At 39.2% G+C, this 21,182-nt stretch overlaps 1 protein-coding gene across 7 annotated transcripts in view; it reads left to right on the top strand.

Annotated features, from left to right (window-relative positions):
- Positions 1-346: 346 nt before the first annotated feature.
- Positions 347-21,182, top strand: part of USP28 (ubiquitin specific peptidase 28) — a 56,685-nt gene continuing 35,849 nt past the window's right edge. For 2 of the 7 annotated variants that reach the window (XM_089915545.1, XM_022559104.3), the window contains exons 1-3: positions 351-498; positions 13,693-13,770; positions 14,779-14,911. In XM_089915545.1, the coding sequence (XP_089771671.1) occupies positions 442-498; positions 13,693-13,770; positions 14,779-14,911 (268 nt within the window). In that variant the 5' untranslated portion in view covers positions 351-441. Of the gene's footprint in view, positions 499-10,490; positions 10,785-11,893; positions 11,987-13,692; positions 13,771-14,778; positions 14,912-21,182 lie in introns of all 7 variants that reach the window. The other 5 variants (XM_089915546.1, XM_089915547.1, XM_089915548.1 and 2 more) reach the window with 5 other exon arrangements.

The following is a 21,182-nucleotide window of genomic DNA, read 5'->3' as shown; positions in this document are numbered from 1 at the left end:
AATGAGCAGGTTTGAGGGACGACGGCAGAGAAAGAGACTTGGGAAACCAGGGTCCACAACCCACACCACCATTTCCTGGGCGTCAACCGCCCAGAACACACCGCTCGGGGGCAGACGCTGACCGTTAGGCGCGGGCGGGGCCTCGGTCACGTGACCGGCGCCGGGTCATATCCCAGCGTATGCGGGAGCACGTAAAGAGCGGCTCGGCCCTCGGCCGCGCGCTTGGCGTGCGCGCGCAGACCGGGGGCGGAGCGTGTGGGCTGAGCCGCCGGCGCGCGGCGGGGCGGAGGCGGGGCCCTAGCGGGGTGGAGGGCGGGGGCAGGACCACCTCCTCCACCTCCTCGTCCTTCTTCTCTTCCTCCTCCTACTCCTCCTCCTCCAGCGAGGCTGGGCTGGCCGCGGCGGCGGGAGGTGGGTGACCAGCGGAGCGGCGTCTCGGCCATGACTGCGGAGCTGCAGCAGGACGACGCGGCCGGAGCAGCCGACCGCCACGGCTCGGTGGGCCCCGCGGCGGCGGGCGGGAGCCGGGGGGGCTGGCTCCGGGTCCCGCGGGAGTAGGGGGTGCGGGGCCGGGGCGGGAGCGGCGCGGGGCGCGGGCGGGCGGGCGGGCCTGCGGGGCTCCGGCGGGGGGCCAGGCGGGAGGGGGCTGCGGAGGGCTCCCGGGCCCGGCTGGGGAGAGGGCGGCGCGCCGGCCGGGGTGAGCCCCGGGGCTCGAGGAGGAGGGTGAAGTCTCTGCAAGGCTCGGTCGCAGAGATTGAGGACTCTCTTCGGGTTCGGGGACGGGCTGAAGTTCGAGGGAGATTAGCTAATTTGGAAAATCAAATATAAAGGGCTGGACGTGGGCTGTCTGCATCAGGGATCTCTAAGAAGAGCGCTCCTGGCCCCCGACCAAGGGTGAGAAACTTCCGAAAGGGGCAGCTTTGGTGGTTTTGGTTTTTGTTTTCGAATCCGTTTTAGGGCAGTGCTGTTCTAAGAGTCTAAAGCAGACCGAAGTTACCTAAGTTAAAGCCAGGATTTATCTACACCGTGTGAAAGACCAGGGGTCCTTGTTACCACTTCATGCCTTCCACACACACCCCTATTTTTTTAAGCAGAAAGCAGCCTTCCCAATTACTGCATTCATCACTAGATTTTTAAGGAAGGGGGAGGAACAGAACAGCGCGATGAATACAAGGTATGCTGATAATGCTTTCCCTTTTCTATTATCTAAGAAGATTGAAATCAATACGAGGATTTCTGGGCTAAGGTGGTGAGAGTAAAAGAATACTGGTTTGAGAGAAAATCAAACGGCTGATGTCTGTGCGAAAAAAAACTTGGGAAGTGGGCAATTTGAGAAAGTCTTCTAATGTTACTTTGGAATGTTATAACTTAAGACTACCCGTCACCCGTCAAGTGCTAAGCTGTTTCAAGACAGAATTGGAATCCTGTACCAAGTATTTAAATGCGAGTTTGGAAGTGAGGAATTTCATAAAATATTTACAGTACAGAGCTGTCAGATACTTCCACGTGAGAAACCTTTTATGCCTTTTTGTTTTTCCTCTTCAGGCACTCGGGAGACCAATAGTGTGTAAAGTGACCGCACTTACTTTTTAAACTCCTGTAGTAAAAGATACCTCTGGGTCGTGGACTCAAAAATGAAAGTAGGCAGATGGTGTTTCATGTGCTGATTTGTAATAGAAAAATTGTTAGGTGTTTACCAATGCCTGTTGGAACCTGAGTCAGGATTTTCTTTGGTTTCAGAGATCAGTTCTGTTTGTTTTTAGGACAGTGAGTTAAAAACAGGTGGGAAAATCTTAGCTTTGAGACAGTCATGTTGATTTGGAGAAGAGACTCTTTTAAGGGAGAGCAAGTCATTTAAATTGGTTGGTTGACACCATGTGCCTTTTGGTCAGCAGCAACTGCATTTACCTCTGCTGCAGTTTGATAGGTGACCATTGTCTCAGCACTCTCTGTTTAAGAGTTCGTATGTGAGGTGTTTGATGAACACTTGTATATAAGTCATAGCTGTTTTTGGAAAGATTTGGAACTCCAGTGGCTGTGGCTAGCTGGAGGACCCTGATTCCTGGCAACCTGCAGAGTGATGACATTTACTGCTCTTCTCAGTGATTCGCCCCATACAGACAGTTGATAAGCTTGGAATGCTTGATAATGTTTGCCCTTTTTGTTTTTGCTAATGTAAAATGCTTGAAGTTAGCAGGCTAGGCTGAAGGAGTCTTATATGAGGAAATTACCTTTCACATCTCAGAGGAAAGATTTTAATATCTTCTTCCTAATCGTCGTAAGTTTCATGTTAGAATGGACTCTATTTTGAATTCTCTGAAGCATTCTACATTGCCCTTAAAGGATCTTTAATTGCTGTAATTGAGGGGAGCTCTCCTCCCCTGACACTCAATCTATTTAAAACCTAGAATGCTTCCCTTCCATTATTGGTCATTTGTACATGGAACAGGCAGAACCCATGATAGCCGTCCAAGATTCGAGTGCAAGAAAAACGTAGTACTCTTGAAATATGTTCTCAGTATGTACTCGAGTCTAAAAGAGGGTACTATTTCAATCAATTCTTGACTTAGATGAAAACCAGCAGCAATGTTTACTGTTATTGTAGTTTACAACTTGAAGTCAGGTTGGCTCTTAGAAACCTGTGGTCCTTGGCAGCTAAACCAGGGCTCATCACACGTTCTGCTAACTGAAGCCCTGTGAAAACCTGTCAGTTTCCGTGAAAATTTAATGCTTTCTTTTGATTTTTTGGCTTTACACCCTCTTTTTTTTTTTTTTTTTTTTGCGGTACGCGGGCCTCTCACTCTTGTGGCCTCTCCCGTTGCGGAGCACAGGCTCCGGACGCACAGGCTTAACGGCCATGGCTCACGGGCCCAGTCGCTCCGCGGCGTGTGGGATCCACCCGGACCGGGGCACGAACCCGTGTCCCCTGCGTCGGCAGGCGGACTCTTAACCACTGCGCCACCAGGGAAGCCCTTTACACCCTCTTTTACCTTGTCTCATTAATTGTGATTTTTGGAACGTCAGTAAGTCAGTGCTTGGTTGGCTTCCACAACTCTCATGCCTCCAGCTACAAACAGTTCCTATTCACACAGTACTTTTAGTAAATTTATAAAACACATTGACAAGTAACACCTCACCAGGCAAGATCTTTCCATGTATTTTGTTTCATCCAAGAAATTTAAAGCAATAGCCAAGTGAAACATTTTTCAAGGAAAATAATGACGCTGATAATAGTAGTAGATAACATTAATTGATCATGTACTGTATGCCACACTCTGTGCTACGGCTTTAACATATATTATCTCAGTACTTGTGACAGCTCCAGGAAATTTTCTTGTTAAATAATTTGCCGAAGGTCACCAAGCTAGTCAGTGGTACAGCCAGGATTGAACCCAGGCGCTTCTGACTCCAAGGAGCCCAGGAAATCCCTGATCCTACTTCTTAGTCAGTGGACCCATTGTTTTGGGTCAGATCCTTTCTATTACTCTCTAGAACTCTCTTCCTGATGTTTTAAACTTTCAGTCCTCCCTGCACTCTTTCTAAATAGATAACCTTCCTTTCTACTTAACTGAGCTTGCTGATACGTTAAGAGCTCTCTGTCTCATATTTGGGTTTTTTTCCCTCCTCTTTAGCATCCCTTTTTCTCTCAGTGGAAGAGGTACCCTTCCCTTCTCCCTTCATTTCTTAGAGATGAATCTAAATCATTGGTGTCTAGAGACCGTTTTGATTGTGACTACTGGGGGAGAATGCTCCAGTAGAAGCCAGGGATGCTGCTAAACATCCTACAGTGTACAGGATAGTCCCCCCTAAACAAAAAGCTGTCTGGCCCAAAATGTCAATAATTTTGAGCTTAAGAAACCCTGATTTAGATGTCTCTCCTCACATGCCTAAGTTTTCTTACATCTTCCTTATCCGAACCTAACCCCCAGGCACCTGCACTGACTTCTGCTCCCTTGCGACTCAGAATGTGGTCCATGGACCAGCAGCATCCACATCACCTAGGAGTTTGTTAGAAATGTAGAAATTTTGGGTGTGTTGTAGCCAGCTTGTACTTGTCCTGCTTCCAGACTTTTTTGACAGTTTATGAAGCACTTTAACATTTATTCTCATTGAATCCATGTAGCAACCCTATGAAGTAAAACTTAGTGCGACTAGGAAGTAGAATTTGCAAAGTGACACAGCTAGTAAGTGCTAAAACCAGAACCCTGGCACAGGCAGTTTTCTCCTAGGATATCAGTATTTTTACTACGACCTCTAGATGAGTTTTGTTAGATGGGCAGGTCACAATGTTTTACATTTAAAAATCATGTTTTCATTTTAGTAACAATTCCTGTATGCATTACTTCACTTCATAGTCACACCAGTGCTGTCAAGGCTTATGGTATACTTTATTTTCCAGGTGTGGAAATTGATGCTCAAGAAAGTTGAAATTTGCCTAGAGGCTAATGTGTGCTAAGAATCTGGGCTACTTAGTGCTATTTCCACCATCAAGGCTTTATAATAAAAAGGGAGGTCAAAATACCAGACATTCAAAGCCAGATTAAAGATCTGCGTGAATAGGTGCTGGCAGCTGCAGCGTGATGGTTGGTAGTTAGGTTAAACTTGAGATGCCCTAAACAAATATGTCCTTTTTCAATATTCCAGCCCAAGTTAGTACTTTCCTGGTGTCTTTTTTCTTCGTGTGTGTGTGTGTGTACGTGCGTGCGCGCGATTGTGCAAAGCTTTCCCTTTTTATTCAGTTGAATAAATTCATATAATATAAAATTAACTATTTTAAAGTGTACATTTAGTATATTCACAGTATTGCACAACCACCACTTCTGTCTAGTTCCAAAATATTTTTAACACCCCAAAAGAAAACCCGCTAAGCTGTCACTCCCTACTCCCCCTCCCCCTGGCAACACCAGTCTGCTTTCTGTCTCTGCATTTACCTGTTCTGGATGTTTCATGTAAATGGAATTGTATAGTACGTGACCTTTTGTGTCTGGCTTCTTTCGCTTAGTTTAATGTTTTCGAGGTTCATCCAAGTTATAGCATGTATCAGTACTTCCTTCCTTTCAATAATGGCTAATATTCAACTCTATGTATCTATTACATCTTGTCTGTTTTTCCATTGGTGGACATTTGAGTTGTTCCCACCTTTTGTTTTTTATGAATAGTCCTTCTGTGAACATTCACGTACGAATATTTTGAGTACCTGCTTCCAATTATTTTGGATATATACCTAAAAGTAGAATTGCTGGATCATAGGGTAATTCTATGTTTAATGTTTTGAGGAACTGCCAAACTTTTCCACAGCAGCTGTACCGTTTTACATTCCCACCAGCAACGCACAAGGGTTCCAGTTTCTCCACATCCTCCCCAAACACTTGTTATTGTCCATTTTTGCTTTTTTTTTTTTAACATCTTTATTGGAGTATAATTGCTTTCCAGTGGTGTGTTAGCTTCTGCTTTATAACAAAGTGAATCAGCTCTGTACATATACATATATCCCGATATCTCCTCCCTCTTGTGTCTCCCTCCCACCCTCCCTACCCCCACCCCTCTAGGTGGTCACAAAGCACTGAGCTGATCTCCCTGTGCTATGTGGCTGCTTCCCACTAGCTATCTATTTTACATTTGGTAGTATATATAAGTCCATGCCACTCTCTCACTTCCTCATTTAGTTTTGATTTGCATTTTCCTAATGGCTAATGTTGTTAAGCATCTTTTCTTATGCTTATTGGCCATTTGCATCTCTTCTTTGGAGAAATGGCTGTTCAGGTCCTCTGCTCATTTTTGAATTGGGTTTGTTTGTCTTTGGTGGTTTGAATTGTAAGAATTTTAATATAATCTGGATGCTGGACCCTCATCAGATTTATGATTTGAAAATATTTTCTCCCATCCTGTAGGTTGTCATTTCACTCTCTTGATAACGTCCTTGGATGCACAAAAGTTTTTAATTTTGATGAAGTGCCACTTACCTGTTTTTTCTTCTGTTGCTTGTGCTTTTGGTATAATATAAAAAGAATCCATTGCCAAATTCAAGATAATGAAGATTTACCTTTAACTTTCTTCTAAGAGTTTTATAGTTTTAGCTCTTATATTTAGGTTGTTAATCCATTTTGAGTAAGTTTTTGAATATTGTATGAAGTAGGGGTCAAACTTTACTCTTTTGGAAATGGATATCTAGTTGTCCTAGCACCATTTTTGTTTGTGGTGTGTGTAAATTTAAGGTGTACATCATGTTACTTTGGAAAATTTGTATATTATCAGATGTTTGCTCCTGTAATGATACTTATCATATGACATACTTATAGTGCAATATTATTGTCTACATTCAATAAACTGTACATTAAATCTCTGTGACTATTTTAGTACTTGTTACAAGTTTGTACTCTTAAACACCATCAATCTTATCCCTACAGCACCCCCAGTACCATGTTTTGAAGAGAATATTTTTTCCCCATCAAATGGTTTTGACACCCTTGTCAAGAATCAGTTGACCATAGATGTATAGTTTTTTTCTGGACTCCCACTTCTTTTTCATTTGTCCATATGCCTGTCCTTATGCCAGTACTACACTGTCACGATTATTGTAGTTCTGTAGTAGGTTTTGAAATCTTAAAGTGTGAGTCCTCTAACTTTGTTCTTTTTCGGTATTGTTTTGGCTCTTCAGGGTCCATTGAAATTCCATATGAATTTGAGGATCAGCTTTTCCATTTCTGCAAAAAAGGTCATTGGAATTTTGATAGGGGTTACACTGAATTTGTAGATCACTTTGGGTAGTATTGATATCTTAACAATATTAAATCTTTGTAATGATTAGTTTTATGTGTCAGCTTGACTAGACCAGAAGGTGCCCAGACATTTAGTCAAACATTATTCTGGGTATGTCTTCGAGGGTGCTTCTGGATGACATCAGCGTTTGAATTGGTAGGCTGAGTAAAGCTGATTGCCCTCCCTAGTGTCTGTGGGCCTTACCCCTTCAGTTGAAAACCTGAATAGAACAAAAAGCCTGAGTAAGAGGAAACTTTACCCACCTGACTGGGTGCAGGTCTTCTCCTGCCCTCAGACTGGAACTTATATCATCAGCTCTCCTGGTTTTCAGGCTTTCCAGATCTGACTGGAATGACACCCTTGGCTGGTTCTCCAGCTTGCCAACTGCAGATCTTGGGACTTCTCAGCCTCCATAATCCCAAGAGCCAATTTCTAATAATAAATTTCTTAATTCACACGCACAGGAAACTAGGAATACAGGGTCTCTTCATGTGCTCGCACACACATGTGCCCTGTTGGTTCTGTTTTTCTGGAGAACTCTGACTGATACAGTCTTCCAATCCATGAACTTGGATGTTTTTCCATTTATCAAGGTTTCCTTTAAGTTCTTTCTCAGTGTTATGTAGTTTTTAGTGTACAAGTCTTTCACCTTCTTGGTTAAATTTATTCCTAGGTGTTTTATGCTTTTGGATATTATTGTAAGTGTAATTGTTTTCTAAATTTCCTTTTCAGATTGTTCATTGCTGCTGTGTAGAAACACAACTGATTTTTGCCCGTTGATCCTGTACTCTACAGCTTTGCTGAATTTATTTATTAGCTCTAGTGACTTTTTTGTGGATTCTCTGGGATTTTACATATCATGTCATCTGTGAATAGAGATAGTTTTACTTTCTCCTTTCCAGTATGGGTGTCTTTTATTTATTTTTCTTGCCTAATTGCTCTGGCTAGAACCTCTAGTATAATGTTGAATAACATTGGTGAAAGTGGGCTTCTTTGTATTCATACTGATTTTAGGGGGAACTCTTTCGGTCTTTCACCATTGTGAATGATGTTAACTGCGAGTTTTTTTAAATAAAGGCTCTTTATCATGTTGAGGAAATGACCTCCTCTTCCTAGTTTCCTGATTGTTTTTATCATCAAAGGGTGTTGGATTTTTTCTGCATCGACCAAGATAACTGTGTTTTTATCCCCTTCATTCTGTTAGTGTGGCATATTACATTGGTTGGTTTTTACTGGTTTCCTTTCATGTCTTCATCAATCACGTTTTCTTAGGCATCCATTTTCAAATATTTGGCTAAGCTTTATCTCTTCATTCTTTGAGATGTGCAGAGTATACTCTACCTTTCCATTTCTCCTGCCAGCTTCCTATCTCTGTCATCACACTTGGTTTATTCAGTACCCCTATAACTCATGGTTAAGCTTTCTTTCCCTAGTCTCATCCCACTTTAAACTAGTTGTTGACATGTGCTAGATGAATCCCCTTAAAGTACCTTTTTTACCCCTCATATTTCTTCCCTGCTGAGGAACCTGTAATAATTTTTTATTGTTCATTAGATCGAGTCTAAACTCATCCTGACATTTAGAACCCTTCATAATCCAATCCCACATCACCTCTCTGGTCCCTATTATTTACCAAAAATGGAAACTACACACTGAGGCCCATCTAATAATAACTTAAAATTTTACTGTTAGATTTCTAAAACTATAACCGTGTAAACTTGATTTCTTATATCTTTTCCCATATTTTCTTAGTTTCTCAATAAACCTTAGCAGTAGATTGCTGAATGGCATTTTCTTTAATTTTTGAAGATACATTTCATAAGACCTTATTGTAACAGTTTCCTGGCCTTGTTTCTTGTATTTAGTTGGGGCACATATGTATTTAAAGAAGTGAAAAAAATATTGTCTTAATGTATTCAAAAGTAAGAAAAAAACAAGGTGCAAGACATGATGTATAGTATGAAAGAATATATTTGTGTGCATAGACCATTTCTGGAAAGATATGTCAGAAACTATTAATAGTGATTACTCCTGGGAAATGGGACTGGATGGGAGGAAGAGGGAAATTTCCCTTTCATTTTATATCTTTTTGTGCTGTTAGAATTTCCTACTCAGTGAATGTGAAAAAAAAAAAAAGAGATGAAAAAATTTGAGTGAATAATGATTAGGTTTTTTTTCTTGCTTTTAATTTTAGTTTAAACCCCACTATACCATTTAGAATTAGCTAACTTTTAAAAACTTTTAATGCTTTTTAAAAAGTTTAAGCCAGTTGATGAACTGAAACAGTGATTTTCATCACATACGTAATTTTTGCACCATTAAAATAAGTTATCAAGTAGCCCATTTCGGGGGATTTAGTTTCATCCACTAAAGAAATGCTATTTGTCAATTGTAGAGTCATAAGGCACTTTAGATTTCTACGTTATGAGTAAATTGGACCAACATGGAGTTGTTGCTGGGAGAAAAACTGAAAAAATACCAGGGCTTTTGTGGACTTGTTCCTTGTTTCGTGGAAGTTGGAAAGGTTAGTGGCAGTCTCAGACTGTGTTGTTAAGACCCTGTTGTATAGGTTGGGTTTCTGGAGCTGCTGCTGTATATTTTCTTTGACTCCTAAAGTTATTCCTTTGCTTTCCTTGGGTATTTAAGTTTTATTTTAAAATTAGAAAACGAGATCTTTAACTTTGGAGGGAATTTTATTAGGCACACCTTGGTAGTTCTTTGGAGTAAAGTAACATTTATCAATTATGTACTTAGTTTTAAATTTAGAAATGGCTTTGTAAAAAGAGACAGTTGAGATCAGGAAATGTGTGCATGAGAATGATGAAAATAGCATCCCTGTTTGAAGGAATGGAATAATCTAGAAATTATAATAAGAAATAACTGTAAAAAAGAAATCTAGCATCACAGTGCTAAACTGGGTATTTGAAGATTGTGAGATTAGTCATCTCACTAATTTGCTGATCAAAGATTTTAATTTAGTTGCAGTGGGATTAGGACTAAAAAACTTCATAGTTTAATGTTTTACTGGGTGACTAATCCTGTTTATTGCTTACTATAAGGTGAGTTATTGTCTTTGCTTTAAGAAAACCTCAGTCCTGAGAAGTTTTGCACCAAAACCACAGAGTAGTTGAGGTCGGAAAGCTTGAGTTCCTTCTTTCTAGAGATTTCTGTGTGCCTGTCTTTTTTCACTGCCTCTGGGCAAGAAAAGAGAGTACTCTTTGTTTTATGAAAATAATGTGTATTTAGCTATAGGGAAGTGCAAACATGTTGGCTCTTGCCAGTTATTTGACCTCATTATGACTGGAGCACAGGCTTTCTCTTGTCTCATGTTGGGTGTGTACTTTATATGTGTCATCATAGTTAGGGTGAAGTTAATATTTAAATCAGCTTCCTGTGAAGTTCCAGAAGAAACTGTGAGTCAGCAATACCGTAGGATCCTAATGAGCTTAGCTTGTCTGTTGTGGTAAAATTAACATGTCATATATAGTACTGATTGCGTTGTCTGTGTGAGAATTTAGGTTTACCTAAATATTTATAAGACTGAGTCATGTCATAGCAGTTGTTCATGTGTATCACTAGCATAGCTTAATCCTTGTGAAACTTGTTATTCAGACTCTTAATAGTTATTTTTGATTAATCTTTTAATTCAAGACACTTGATGACAAAATAGGTTTTGTAAACCTTAGTTTTCTAATTTGCACAATGAAGATAATGATTCTTAACTTTTTTAGGGTTGTTCCAAGGATTTCGTGTGCGTGTGAGGCATCTAAGGTTCCTGACAGAAAGGCGTTCAGTAAGTGTTAGTTACAGTTGTGAATAGCACTGTCCTATGGCTAATTCAATTCAGCTAGTGTGTTGTGTGATCCTTGCCTTTACAGAGGCAGGAATTTCACTTAGAACGGTTAGGAAACCACATGGTGAGAAATACCAGGTAAAGCCAGTAAGTCCTATTCCTTTGCAGGCTCATTCGTTCCCTCAACATGGGAAAGGGAGAGGATAGTGAGGGACCAGAGTTCTTGAAGGAGGTAAGATGAATATAATGTCATTCTTGACACTGTACAAAATGATTTTATGTAGCTGTCATCTCTGCCCAATAGCTTTTAAAAAAGGGAAACAAAGAGTTTATTTTCCTTTCCTGAGTGTATTATTCTAGATGTGTTAATGTCCACTGCTACCTGTTACAAAGTGGAGACAGAGGAGTGGGACTTTAACCCACAGCCAAATGTAATGGTTAGTAAATTATTTATCATTTCCATACCGTATTTCATTGATTAGCATTTATTTGGCATTCTGAGATCTCTGAAATTGAGATGGTCCTTACGTTTACTATCACCCAAGCAGCACATGCGGTGTAGTTACCATAGTCTGCACATGTGTGGGCTTAGTCATAGCTGTTCCTGCCGCCATGGCAGTCGGGTTATATGCACTCTTGGTACCGCACGGTTAGTTTACTTGCCATTTAAAAGGGCTTTAAAAAGATCGAAAAAGCTATGAAGAAAGGCATAGAAATAGAACAGCAGGGTACAGATTTGATTTCATGTGAAGTAAAATATTTGTCATTGGAGGAATGATTGCAGTTTCAAATTTTCTTGCAAAGCTACAATCAAGTGCATTATGGGACCTCAGAAAGGAACATACTATAGGTGTTTTAAGCTTTTTTTCGTTTTTGCTGAGAAATATGCCAAAGAATTATCTATTGCATGCCAGGCAGTGCACCTGGAAGTAGGGTTAATTGCTCTATTTCTCAACATAAATGAGACATTTTGGAGCTACAAGAAGCTGATGTGACCAATTCATGTGTCTCCTAGGACTGTCACGAAGGACTTCGTCACACTTCACTGTCATGAAGGCATTTAAGTGGCAGCCGTTTTTGTCTTTGGTGGTGCATAATAATGGTGCTTTTTATAACCGATGGCACTTTAGATTCCGTCCATTATAGTGTTTACCTCTCTACTTCCTGATGATAGCTTATTTGGAACTGATTGTACTAAGTAATCAAAATGGTGATTATATAAGGGCAGCTAAAATAGGAAACTTGTTAAGATGCAGAGATCAAGGTCAAAATATAAGAATAAAATGTTTGCATTGTTTTGCATTAAATAGGTATTCTTGCCTGTTTTCTTTGTTTTCTCAGATACAGCATGGCATAGAGGTTAGAGTGCAGACTCTGGAGTCAGGCAGCCTGGGGTCAAATCCCAGCTCCACCCCTTACTAGCAATAACTTTGTGTAAGTTACTTAACATCTCTATGCCTCAGTTTTCTGTCAAATGGGCGCAGTGTCTATCTCACAGGTTTGTTATGAGGGTTAAATGAGTTAATACATATGAAGTGTTTGGAACAGCACCTGGCTAAAAGTAAGCAGTGGGTGTGAGCCATTATTTTAACTGGGATTGTCTTCTGTGACTCCTGCATCAGTTGGTACACAGAGTAATTTGAGGTGAAGATGTGATTGTCTATCCACTCTTACCTTCTTGGTTCCAGTTCAGGGCTGATATGCTACGCATTTCCTCATCCTTTTATTCCACCCTTTTTTGGGTACATTGATTTGGATTTTTTAGAAAATTGGTTATGATTGACCTATATAGATTCACACACTTACACAATACGATCAGTGGAATTAGAATTTGTTTGGAAACAAACTTTTTAATACTTTATTTTTCTAAAAATCATATGCTGTGTTTTCAGTGTTTTCCAAGGTTAAATCTGGATACCTCTTAGTGTGAGAGCCACTCTAGCAGTGCCCAGGTGGTGACTGCCTTTGACAGACTCACAGCCTCCAGGGCTGCTGGGCTCAGCAGGGTAGGGTTCCATTTCTAGCCTATGACGATGACCTGTGACTAGAACAGAAAGACTGTTGATGCTTTTCCAAGGACTGTACAGGGGTGTTTCAGTTCGTTATTTCTAGTGGTGTGCTGCTTGAGTGTTGCATTGGGCCCTCAGCTGTTGAAGAACAGAGGATACTGTTTCTGTTACAGCTGGCAGTGAACTAGACTGCCTAATGCCTCTTGGAGACATAGTACTAACTGAAAGACAGTTAATGGTCAAGCATCAAGTATTGAATTGGGGCTTCATTCTAGTACAATGTTAAGAATAAATTAGATTTCTTCTCGCTGGATTAAATTTGAGCTATTTCGTTTTCAGCATTCATCTGTAAGATCACTGTGTCTTCACTTGGGCCAGCCAATTGTTTAAATTGTTGAAAAGCTTACTTGTAAATAGGTGTTTTGTGTTAACTTGTCAGTTGAAGACTTTAAGGCTGAAAAGGGTTATAAACTGATCTTGTAGCTGGAAGTTAATAAGAAAGGTTTTTCCATGATTCAGATTAATGAAGAGAAAACATTCCATACTTTATTCCCTCTGCAATTGTATTTATAATTCAGAAAATTCTAGCTTTATCTATACATTTTTTTAAGCAATCAAACCTAAAGTTTCAAATATGACATTGGTGGTATCATTTGTTAATTACATGATTGGAAACTTAATGTCAGTGAAAAATGACACACACAAATGGCATGTGCAGTGAAGCTTAAAATAGCACATCTTCACATCCATGCAAATTCCCTGGACTCCTTATAATGGCCTACTTACATACTGCTCACAGAGAGAAACCTGAGGCACTTGAAGCGTCCATTAAAGCTGGAATATTACATTCAAATGTTTTATGTATTTGTAGTTTTGCTATTTACTCATGTTTCGTCCACAAATGCCAAAAGCATTTTCCATGATTAAGCTTTAGAAAGAGCAATACATTTGGCATTTCAGAATGTGTCTGACAGTCAAGTACCTTGTTCCTTGGAGCTTGTTGGTTTTTTAAAGTAAACAATGCAAGTCTCAAGCCTGTTTACCCAAGATGCTGGTGTCTATTCTTTAAATGTGTCCAGGTTTACTTTCCGATTGACACGTGTGTGTGTTCTTTCTGTTTCTCAAATACAGAGCTGCCAAATGCTGTTAAATCAACTGAGGGAGATCACAGGCATTCAGGACCCTTCTTTTCTTCATGAAGCTCTGAAGGTTAGTCTCAAGGCCTCTATTCAACAGGTTTTAAAACTGTTGTTCATATCATAGTTATGTCAGTTCAAGCTATATTTATGCCAAGATGAATGTGCATACGTATAGGACGGAAGTTCTAAAGGTCAAATGACCCAGTATCTTCAACATGTAAATTATAAGAGCAGGAAAAAGTTGAGGAGGGGAGAGACTCATAGTGCGGGGGGAAACCTACAGAGATTTAAGGTACCTATCAACTAACTGCACCGTACGGACCTTTTGTGGATCCTGATTCGAACTAAAAAGTATTTGAGTCAGGGAAATTTGAACTGGTTATTTGTGTGAGGATAGCATTATGGGTTATATTTTTTTAAAAAGATACATTCTGAAATGTTGACTGATGAGATGATAAGACACTTAGAGTTTGCTTCAGAGTATCTGGGGGAGGAGAGGCAGAATAGGTAAAATAAGACTGACCAGGGCTCGGTAATTATCGAAGCCGAGTGATGGGCACATGGGGTTCAATTATACATTCCCTCTCCTGTTGTGTATGTTAGAATTTTTTCCTAAGAAAAGTTTAAAAAGTTAAAATGAAATAGAAGTGTGGTCATCACTTCATCACTATAGAATATGGTAACTGTTTGGCACCTTTACCGTAGGGGCTGACTTCACTTAGAATCTCTGTGTTAATCGCCGGCCCCCTTCTTGATACATCATGCCGTAGCTGTTCTGTGAAATCAGCCGGCATAGTATCCAAAGCAGTGAGATTTCATTCTCGTTTGCATGTTGTGGGAAATCAGAGCATGGCAACTCCCTTCCTGTAACTAGGAGTTTAATGGCAGTGCTTTAAGCGTAATAGACCTACTCTCCTCCACTGTACTCTGTTTCCTCCTTTATACCCTAGAATTATGCCTAGACTTATTCCGTATGTCACCAGGGTAGTAAGAGTTATAACTCCCAGACTAACTTGCTGCTTATTTTAAATGCTGTGATGCTTTACTTTTGAAATTTCTATTTTTTTCCTCCCCTCAGGCCAGTAATGGTGACATCACCCAGGCAGTCAGCCTTCTCACTGATGAAAGAGTTAAAGAGCCCAGCCAGGAGACTGCTGCTACAGAACCATCTGAAGTAGCGGGCAGTGCTGCCAACAAAGAAGAATTAGCAAGTAGGTATATCCTGGCTTGGTCCCGCTCTGAACTAGCGGAGAGTAAGAGATGAGTTTACGTGAGTGTCCTTTCCATCACATCAACCCTTCGGAAATAGTAGTAATAATGGCTAATTACTGAGCCATTACTAGGCGCCAGGCACGATTCTCAGCGCTTAAATGGTTCCATTCATTCGGCACTTATTTAATGAACCCCTATTATGTGCCAAGCCCTCTTTTAGGCACTGGAGATGAACAAAAGAAACAGGAATTGCTGCCCTGTGAGAGATGAGGCCATTGAGGGAACAAATGGGAGGCAGATCTTGCGGAGCCTTCATAGCTGCTTGGCATTTACTCTGACTTAAGAGGACTAGCCATTGGAGAGTTTGGTGCAGAGGAATGCTGTAAACGGGTTTCCTTTGGCTAAAGATCATTCTGGCTGCTCTGTTGAGAACAGAATGTGTGGGAGGGAGTAGCGAGCATGGGGCAGAGCAGGGAGCCCAGGACGACTCAGGAAGCTATTGCAGATGAAGGTGGTGTGGGCCAGGATGCAGTAGTGGAAGGGTGACAAGTGCTTGCTCTACAGGATTTGCTTACAAAGGATCTGAGGGTTGTGAAAGAGAGAGGGGTTAAAGATGACTCCAGGTTTGTTTCCTAAGGAGCTGAAAGGATGGAGTTGCACTTAACTGACATGGGAATAATTGCAGATGGAGCAGATTTGGGGTGGAAAATGAGGAGATCGGTTTTGGCAATATTAAGTTTGAGATGCCTGTTAGACATCCAGGTGGAGTATGAAAAAGGCAGTGGAGGTCCAAGTGTGCAGTTCAAGGGAGAGATCTGGACTGGAGGTGGATAAAACCTGGAATCATAAACCTGTAAATGGTACTTAAAGTTATGAGACGGGATGAGCTCTCCAAGGGAGTGGGTATAGAAAACAGGAAAGGTTCAGTGACTCAGCAGTAGATCTTCCAGTGTTGAGATGTCTGGGCGGGGGGCAGGGGAGTAGGAGGAAGACCAGGAGAGTGGTGCTATGGAGGCCAAAGAGGCTTCCAGGAGGAGGGATCTATCAGCTGCGCAAGGTGGTGTTAATGGATATTTGAGCTTTTGGCAATTTTGAACTATTCTGAATAATGCTGCTGTGAATATTCTTGTATATGTCTTTCGGTGCACGTAGTGACTTTTTCAATCCACATTTTTCTTTTCGAGACGCATCCATGTTGGTTGTACCTGTAGTTATTTCTTTTGACTGATGTGTAGTATTTCTTGGTCTGAATATACAACAGAATTGATATATTTGTTGATTGACTTTGGGGTTGTTTTGAATTTTTTTTGCTGTTGTAAACAAGGCTGCTGTGAGCTTTTTTGATTTATGTTTCTTGTGCATGTATGCAAGAGTTTCTTTAGTGTATATGCCTAGCAGTGTAATTGGTGAGTATTAAGATGTGCTCATCTTCAACTTAGTAGTTATTATTAGTGACATTTTCCAAAGTGATTTTTTAAAAAAATATTTATTTATTTATTTGGTTGTGCCGTGTCTTAGTCGCGGCATGTAGGCTCCTTAGTTGCAGCCCATGGGCTCCTTTAGTTGCGGCAGGTGGGCTCCTTAGTTGTGGCATGCGACCTCTTAGTTGCGGCATGCATGTGGGATTTGTTTCCCTGGCCAGGGATCGAACCTGGGCCCCCTGCATTGGGAGTGCGGAGTCTTAGCCACTGTGCCACCAGGGAGGTCCCCAAAGTGTTTTTTTCACATATTTATACTCCCACTAACAGGGTTTGAGAGTAACTCTTGCTCTCAAATTTGTTAGATTGTAAAATTGTTGCCTGTCTTTTTGATATGAAATGATAATCTTGTTTTTAATTAGAATTTTTAAAAATTAAATAATGAGATTGAACATCTTTTCCCTTTTGACCATTCATGTTTCCTCATGTGAAGTTTCTTTTCGTGTCTTCTGCTGGTTTTTCTGTTTGTTTGCCTCTTTTTATTGATTCCTGATATTCTTATTGATAGTGACCTTATATTCTTGATATTAACCCATTTTTCTGGACTTGGGTGTTGCAGATATCTTCTCCTTGTTGATGACTTGTGTTTTTACACTATGGTGATGAACTAACAAATAGCTTTCACTTATTAATCTTCTGCTATGGTTTGTGTTTTTTGTTTAAGAACTCCTATACTGTGAAGTTATAGGATATTCTGTTATATTTTCTTCTAAAATTGTAATGTTTTGCTTTTCACATTTAAACCTTTAATTCATCTGAAATGGATTATCTTGGTAAGGCATAAGATAAAAACATAGTTCGATCCACCCCCTCACTTCCTCCAGCTATTCAGTTGGTTCAGGACCTTTTATTGAAAAGGCTATACTTACCCACTGTCAGATTTTCATGGTTTCCATTCTATTTCATTGAGTATCTGTTTTTAATTCTTTGGGATATATACCTAGGAGTGGAATTGCTAGGTCATATAACAATTCTGTGTTTAACTTAAAAAAAAAAACAGGACTCTTTTTTCATAACTGCAACAATATTATCACACTTAAAAATTAATAACAATTTCTTAATCTCATCAAATACCAGTGTAGAAATTTCCCTGCTTGTCTCACTAACAATATGTGTGTAATTGGTTTGTGAGAATAATGATCCACATAAAATGAAAACATTAAAGTATGTTTGAAATGTTTTTTAAGATCCCTTTTATCTATATAGTCCCCCTCTCTTTTTTTCTTGCAGTTTAATGTTTGAAGAAATAAAGTCCTTTGTTTCAGGATTTTATTTGACAGGATTTGCATGATACCACATGATTGCATTCCTGTGGTATCCTTTAGTGGGTTTTTATGTTCTCTGTCTTTCCTATTAATTTAGATGCTTATCTGGCATGACAAAGTCATAGGTAGTGGTGTGTGTATTTCTTCTATTTTGTCGTATCAAGAAGTAAATAATGTCTGGTCCATCTTTTTGTGTTGTTAAAATTGTTAGTGTGTTCAGATTGTTAGTTTGATTAATTTATCATAAAATTCCCCACCTAGTATTTCCAGCCACCATTGGTGATTATTGCTTAGATTCTTTATTTTATTGGAGATTTCAAAATGGTAATATTTAATCTATCATTGCTTAATAATTTATTAGTTGGAATTCTTTTTTTTTAATTGTAGTTAAATTAAGTTTAATTGTAGTTAAAATGTAAATAAAATTTACATTTTAATCTTTAAAAAATTTTTTTTCATCATGGATATTTTTTGGGGGGACATCAATTTTAATTAATTAATTTATTTATGTATTGGCCACACCACGTGGCATGCTGGGTCTTAGTTCCCTGAGCAGGGATTGAACCCTGCCCGCTTCAGTGGAAGCAGAGTCTTAACCACTGGACCGCTAGGGAAGTCCCACATTTTTAAATGTACAGTTTAACCATTTTTAAGTGTACAGTTCAGTAGTGTTAAGTATATTCACATTATTGTATAAAAGATCTCTAGAACTTTTTCATCTTATAAATCTGAAACTTTATTCCCATTAAACAACCCTTTTCTCCCTCCCCGCCCCCAGTAACAGCCTTCTACTTTCTGTTTCTGTGAATTTGACTACCTTAGGTACCTCATATAAGTGGAATCATACAGGATTTATTTTTTTGTGACTAGCTTATTTCATCTAACATAATGTCCTCAATGTTCATCCATGCAATGGCATGTGACAGGATTTCCTTTTTTTTTTCTTTTCAATTTTTTTAATTATGGTAAAATACACATCACATAAAAGTTACTATCATAACCACCTTTAAGTTCAGTGGTATTATGTACATTCATGTCATTGTGCAACCATCACCACCATTCATCTCCAGAACTCTTTTTTTGTCTTGCAGGACTGAAACTCTCTACCCATTAAACAGTAACTCCCCATTACCCCATCCCCCAGCTCCTAGCAACCACCATTCTACTTTCTGTTTTCTATGATTTTGACTACTCTCAGTACCTTATATAAGTGGAATCATACAGTATTTTGTTCTTTAGTAGCTGGCTTATTTCACTTAGCATAATGTCTTCAAAGTTCATTCAGATTGTAGCACGTTAGAATTTCCTTCCTATTTAAGGTTGAATAATACTCCATTGTATGTATATACCAAATTTTGTTTATCCATTTATCCATCAATGGATATTTGGGTTGCTTCCACCTCTTGGCTTTTGTGAATAGTGCCATTTGAACATGGATGTGCAAACAGCTCTTTGAGACCCTGGTTTTTCATTTTGGATATATTCCCTGAAGTGAGATTGCTCGATGATATGGTAGTTCTACTTTTAATTTTTTAAAAAGTGTGGGAACCTCCACACAGTTTCCCATAGCATTTGCACTATTTTATAATCCTGCCAACAGTGCACAAGGGTTCCAATTTCTCCACATCCTCGCCAATACTTGTTATTTTCTGGTTTTTGTTTTTTTGATAGCCATTCTAATGGATGTGAGGCATTATCACATAGTGGTTTTAATTTGCATTTCTCAATGATTAGTGACATTGAGCATGTTTTCATATGTCTGTTATCCATATTATATCATCTTTGGAGAAATGTCTCTTCAAGCCTTGTGCCCATTTTAAAATCAGATTGGTTGATTTTTTGTTGTTGTTGGGTTGTAGCAGTTCTTTATATACTCTGGATATTAACCCTTTATCAGATACATGATTGGCAATTATTTTCTCCCATTCCGTAGGTTGCCTTTTGACTCTGTTGATTGTGTCCGTTCATGCTTTAAAGTTTTTAAGTTTGATTTAGTCCCATTTGTTGATTTTTGTCTTTGTTTGTCGGTGCTTTTGGTGTCATATCCAAGAAATCAATGTCATGAAACTTTTTATGTTTAACTTTTTGAAGAACTGCCAGCCTCCATTCTTCTAACTTCCACAACAGCTGCACCATTTTACATTCCCACCAGCACTACACAGGGTTCTAACTTCTCTACATCTTCACCAACATTTGTTATTTAGCCATCCAAGTGGGTGTGAAATGATAATCTCATTGTGGTTTTGATTTGCATTTCCTTAATGGCTAATGATGTGGAGCATCTTTTCATGTGCTTATTGGCCATTTGTGTATCTTCTTTGGAGAAATGTCTAATGAAATTCTTTTCCTATTTTTAAAGTTGGGCTGTTTGTCTTTTTATTATTCAGTTGCAGGAGTTTATGTATTCTGTATATAGGTTTCTTACTAGATACATGATTTGCAAAACTTTTCTTTCGTTCTGTGGGCTGTCTTTTCACTATCCTGATGGTGTCCTTTGAAGCCCAAAGATTTTTATTTGATGATGTCAGATTTACCAATCTTTTCTTTCACTGCTTGTGCTTTGATTGTCATCTCGAAGATGCCATTGTCTAATCCAAGGTCATGAAGTTATACCTGTTTACTTCTAAGAGTTTTGTAGTTTTAGCTCTTATCTTGAGGGCTTGATCCACTTTTGAGTTCATTTTTGTAAATGATGTGAAGGAGGGGTTAAAAGCCACTCTTTCCCTATTGAATTGTCTTGGTACCTGTGTTGAAAATCAGTTGACTATAACTGTGAGGTTTATTCCTGGACTGTCAGTTCAGTCCCACTCATTCTGTTCCATCGATCCATATGTTAGTTCTTATGCCAGTAGCACAAGGTCTTGATTTTTTGTTTCGTGTTCTTTGTGGTTTTTTTCTTTATAAATTAAGTATTTCATTGCTCATATATAGACATTCATTCAACTTTTGTTCATTGATCTTTTATCTAACCATCTCTTATTTTTTTTACATCTTTATTGGAGTATAATTGCTTTACAATAGTGTTAACCATCTCTTATTAATTATAACTATTTTCCATAGATTATTTTGGGTTTCCCTTGTAGGTGATCATTATCTGTGAATTATGACAGGTTTGTTTCTTATTTTGCAATCTTTATTATTTTTTTAAAATTTATTTTATTTTGTTGTCACACTGCCTGGAACTTTCAGAACCATGGTGAATAAAAGCCCTCAACAACAGACGTCTTTGTCTTAGTCTTGGTTTTAAAGGAAATGCATGTAACATTTCACGATTAAGTGTAAAGTTTGCTGTGGGCTTTCCATGGATATTCTTTCTCAGTCTAAAAATATTCTTTTCTCTTCCTGCTTGGCTTGGAGTTTTTATTCCTTAATGGAGGTTGAATGTTTTAAAATACTTTTTCTGTATCTATTGAGATGATCATTTTTTCCTTTAACTGTTAAGATAGTGGATTTTACTGGTCTGTTTTCTAACATTAACTCAGTATTTCATTCCTACAGTGAATTCAGCTTGGTCTTAATATATAATC

Source organism: Delphinapterus leucas, chromosome 7, assembly GCF_059928025.1.
Source record: "Delphinapterus leucas isolate spDelLeu-1000000601 "Yukka" chromosome 7, BTC_Dleu_Yukka2, whole genome shotgun sequence".
Taxonomy (NCBI): domain Eukaryota; kingdom Metazoa; phylum Chordata; class Mammalia; order Artiodactyla; family Monodontidae; genus Delphinapterus; species Delphinapterus leucas.
Note: the sequence above shows the minus strand (reverse complement) of the source record. Positions and strands in the feature narration are given on the sequence as shown.